At 36.7% G+C, this 5,145-nt stretch overlaps 1 protein-coding gene across 1 annotated transcript in view; it reads left to right on the plus strand.

Moving 5' to 3' along the window:
* The window catches only part of LOC107696391 (solute carrier family 12 member 5-like), a 96,437-nt gene extending 92,490 nt beyond the window's left edge, over nt 1–3,947 (plus strand). Inside the window, exons 23-26 of the mRNA XM_016496703.1 lie at nt 624–866; nt 2,311–2,501; nt 2,771–2,904; nt 3,817–3,947. Of these exons, the coding sequence (XP_016352189.1) occupies nt 624–866; nt 2,311–2,501; nt 2,771–2,904; nt 3,817–3,947 (699 nt within the window). The remainder of the gene's footprint in view (nt 1–623; nt 867–2,310; nt 2,502–2,770; nt 2,905–3,816) is intronic.
* Nucleotides 3,948–5,145: the final 1,198 nt, after the last annotated feature.

Consider the following 5,145-nt stretch of genomic DNA (forward strand, 5'->3'; position numbering starts at 1 on the left):
CAGTCATAAGTAGCACAGGTATATTTGTAGCAATAGTCAACAATACACTGTATGGGTCAAAATTATTATAATTTTTCTTTAAGCCAAAAATCATTAGGATATAAAGTAAAGATTATGTTCCATGAAGACATTTTGTAAATTTCCTACCGTAAATATATCAAAAATAAATTTTTGATTAGTAATATGTATTGCTAAGAACTTCATCTGGACAACTTTAAAGGCGATTTTCTCAATATTTTGATTTTTTTGCACCCTCAGATTCCAGATTTATATCCCTCAAATAGTTGTATCTCGGCCAAATATTATGTTTTGTTCCTATCCTAACAAACCATACATCAATGAAAAGCTTATTTGTTCAGCTTTCAGATGATGTATAAATCTCAATTTCGAAAAATTGACCCTTATGACTGGTCTTGTGCTCCATAGGATAAAATAAAATGTAAATTTCTTGTTCACTTTTAAAATCTCTGTATGTGCTGTGAAGAAAGTGTTTACATTTAGATGAATAAATAATAAGGATAATATTATTTTAGAAATGCACCTTTTACAGTTTCAAAGAGTAAGAGGAGAAAGGAGACAAAAAATCATGGACATACTGATATAAACTGCTGCTTCTCCTGCAGGTGGATCCCCGTATTTGGCAGCAAAGATCAATGAAGCAAAAGATCTTCTTGACTCTGGCCCTCGGCGCTGACCCAGCTGCCCGCGCTACCCCAACAGAGAGTTACATCTACTTCAGAGCCGCCAACTCACCCATGAGTCTCCACAAGTCATTGTTCTCCTCCATGTTTTTCTGCCATAAATCAGCTGACTCTCAGCATACTGCATTCTGTTCTATCTGTCACTGTTCCCCACCACCGCTTAATGCAAGTCGGCAAAGGTTGATCCTTCACGTTAAAGGATCTTCACGCTGTCCATGTGAAATATCGCTCAGTATTCTTTATTATTTATTGAGGTGACTTGTGTAATGTTTAACGTCTGCTGAACAATGGTGGATGTATCTTTTCCAGTGGTCTAAAAAGCCTAAAGTATTTCCTCTAACCCGTAGGGACCAGACTATGTAGGTGTTAAGTTATTTTAGCATGCTGAATAAACTGTTTTACAAATCTGGAATGACTCATTGTATTTGTGTGTTTGCTTGTATGGTACCATGTTCCTCCCGCTGTACTCTGGCTGATGCCTGCGGTACAGATGCTTGTCTGGTCTGCACATCTGACGGATCCACGCAGGAACAGAGCGGCTGGGATTGGACAGAGGGACGTTCTGTACGCCATGACTTGGACTGCTGATTTGCCGTTTGTCAGACTGAGATTAATGCCAAGGACAGGATAGCACAAAACAAGCTGCACAAACCAGTTACACTTAAGACTGGTTTTGTGGTCCAGGGTCACATTCAAATAAATATTTAAAAAGTTGGGCAAAAACTGATGCTGTTTGTAAACATGTAGTGTAACATTTTATAATATTTGCCATAATTGTTCAAATTATTAAATCCAATTTATTTCAGTTTATTCATTTAAAATGTTTGACAACAATGGAGTCTAAATATTGGCCAAAAAGTTACTCAAAAATAATATTTATTTGGATGTTTGGACACATAGATTTTATATTAAATGAATAAATATATTATTTATAATATAGTATAATATATTTATAATATATAATTTTTTATTAAAAAAAAAGATAAAGCACATATGAATGCCTTATCTTGCATGATCATATTTTAGATCCCTTAATTCTACCCCATACCTAAACTTTAACAACTACCTTACTAACTATTAATAAGCAGCAAATTAGCAATTTATTGAGGGAAAATTAACAGTGAATATGTGTTCTAAAGTGTAACCATTATTTTAATTTAATAATGATTTATGATTTAATATTATTCATTATAAAGCATTGTCAGCTTCATTGTGATCGTAATAAATATAATGAAATATAATTAAAATTAAAGTAATTGTCAATAAATGAAATATTTTTGAATTTTATTTTTATTAGTAATTTTAATTTAATAATGATTTATTATTTAATATTATTCATTATTAAGCATTGTCATTGTGATTGTAATCATAATCTCATTTATTATCATTATTGTGATTATTTAATTTTATTGTTTATTATTTTTATTTCATAATTTATGATTTATTATTATTATTTATCATTTCAATATTTATTTTCATTTTGAACTCTTTTAATCTCTATCTGAGCATTAACGTTTTGTTTTCCTTCTCTTTTGCCCTGACATTCTCCATATGTGCGTATGTGCCGGTCCTGCCCTCTCAGTCTGTCCCTGTGTCCCCGTCCCAACAGGAACAGCTCATTCATGACCAGAGTACCAACCCGCCGACCCCGGCCACACCGCAGTCCCCCAGCGCAGAGGCCGAGACCCCCGGCACGGCTGTTCAGATGACATGGACCGAAGCAAAGTGCGATGGAGAGCAGGCCAAACCTATAGGAGCCACGACACCAGAGGCCATCAAAGACCTCTTCAACATGAAACCGTGAGTGCAGCATGCGCCAAAAAGTCACTTGATTTAAAAATATGTGACCCTGGAGCACAAAAGCAGTCTTAAGTCGCTGATATATCTGCAAAGGTTTGAATTCAGGTTCAGTTTTGCATTGCACACTTTTACACTCGTCTTTCTTTTTTTTTTTGTCATGCCACAGAGAGTGGGAAAATCTGTGAGTATCTCTGTCAGTGATGCACATGTTCACACTCACTGATGTTGATGAATGTTTATGAGCTTGTGGTTGATGGTTTTGTTTTCAGAAACCAGTCCAACTTGAGGCGCATGCACACTGCACTCAGACTCAATGAAGTCATCATAAAGAAATCCCAGGAGGCCAGACTAGTCCTGCTCAACATGCCCGGACCGCCCAAAAACAGAACCGGCGACGAGAACTGTATCCTGATCATTTTTTGTGTTACATTGTCTCATTGTTTCCCTTTAGAAAAGTATGGTTATTATTCATTTTTATTCCAATTTTTTGGTAGTCCAAAAAAATAATGGGTCAAGAAAGATTTTAAAATGGAATCTGTTTTTAAATGGTCACATCGGGTGCATTGCATTATGGGAAACTATGCAAATACACTTCTGTTCAAAAGTTTTTTTATGAAAGAAATTAGTGCTTTTAGCCAGAAATTATACATTAAATTGATCAAATATTATTTTAAAGATATGCATAATGTTACAAAAGTTTCGAATAAATGCTGCTCTTTTGAACTTTCTGTTCATCAAAGAATCCTGAAAATAAAAAGTATCAGTTTCCACAAAAATATTAAGCAGTACAATGTTTTCAACACTAATAATATGTAATAATACTTCAACACTAATCATATGTTTCTTATATGCAGCAAATCAGCATATTAGAATGATTTCTGAAGATTATGTGACACTGAAGACTGGAGTAATGATGCTGAAAATTCAGCTTTGATCACAGGAATAAATTATATTTTACAACATATTCAAATAGAAACCAGCTTTCTGAAATTGTAATAATATTTCACAATATTACTGTTTTTACTGTATTTTTGGCCAAATAAATCCAGCCTTGGTGAACATGACACACTTGTTTCAAAAATCTTACGAACACCAAATTTTTGAAAACATTTGCATACTGTTCACCATATATAGTAAATACTGCAAGAGCTCTCAGTTCCTTGACTCTATCAATCAGACATGGAATTCATGGAGGTTTTAACCGAAGGTCTCAACCGGGTCCTCCTCGTGCGTGGTGGAGGTCGCGAGGTCATCACCATCTACTCTTAAGAAACTAGTCGACTTCATCCCAGTCGTTTTTGCCCTCCTTCCCCAGTGTGGCCCAAGCAATATCCCAGAATTCCCTTGCATCAACCAGCTTCATTCGTCCAACAGAAAATCCCGTTCTACTGGCCTGCCAAGCTCTCACTGGCCAAACATCGCTCTTGGCGTTACTCTCGTTCATGATGGACGTGATCCACACTTCACTGTTCAATGAAGTGCACTGTTGATGTCAGTGGGTATTTGTTCAATGCCCCGTCTGCTGTAGCTTTCCTACATCATCTGTCAATCACCGCTCTCACCCAATCGAAGAAGCGGGTGGGTTGGGATTGATTAGTTTTTATTTATTTGTTTTGAGGAAGAGGATCCAGAGAAGAATGTGCAACGTCAAGGATTCGACGTTCAAAACTACGCCAGTGAACTACTTCTGCTCTGGTAAAGACTGACAACCTTGGGAAAAGATTTTCATGGTTTGAGCTCGATCCCTTCGGTCTGCGGATTGGTCAAATGTGAATTAATAATGAGTTAATACTATAATGTGAATTGTGAAATGTGAAGTTTAAAGTCGGCATGAAATGAAACTTAGACCTATTTACTTTCGTATACGATCAGTGCATGTTATTCCAAAGAAAAAATTTGTTTTTATAAAGTTAAAATATAGAAATTGCTTCTGAAAACCTCTGAAACAACTCCAATCCATCTTATTTTTCATCCCCCAATCAAATCTATCTTCCATTTTTTGGTTATCTTCTTAAATGCTTGCATTATGGAAGTAAAATGGTTTGCGATCGGCATTTCACGTTGACTTTAAGCGGGTTCGTCTGCACAAGGATCTTTTGTGTTTTTGTTTTGCCTCATCAACCTCCCCCATGTTTTTATTCGTTCCTAGCTATCCCCCTGCCAAATACAGTCACAATATGTGCCAAAAAACAAGGCTGGCAGGGTGTGCGACTTGCTGTTTGACAGCAAAGCAGTGAGTGAGAGTCTATCGGTGCAACCGACACTGTAATTAGCGAAAGAACGAGCTAGAAAAAAAGTACTCAGCCACTGAAGTAGTGTAAATAGTGTACAAGGCATTATTAAATATCAGTGTAATATTTTTATTGTGAAATAACCGAAGATTCTGGTGAAGAAACGCTGTTGTCTTACAGGGTCAGGGTGTTTTGGGTGGCTACAGGCTTCACTATGGCGGCTTGAAGTGTACTACGGTACCGAACCTCCCCTCCCCAACAAGCACTCAACCTGCACTGACAGCCACTGTGTAACAAATGATTTAATGAGTCTGTGGATTCATTAAATGAAGTGTGTGTGTGTGTTTGCATGAGTGAATGAGCGAGTTGCATCCTTGAGCAAATGGAAGTTGCCCCCCCCCCCCCATTCTGTC

This window comes from Sinocyclocheilus anshuiensis, unplaced genomic scaffold (assembly GCF_001515605.1).
Source record: "Sinocyclocheilus anshuiensis isolate Anshui unplaced genomic scaffold, SAMN03320099.WGS_v1.1 scaffold522, whole genome shotgun sequence".
Taxonomy (NCBI): domain Eukaryota; kingdom Metazoa; phylum Chordata; class Actinopteri; order Cypriniformes; family Cyprinidae; genus Sinocyclocheilus; species Sinocyclocheilus anshuiensis.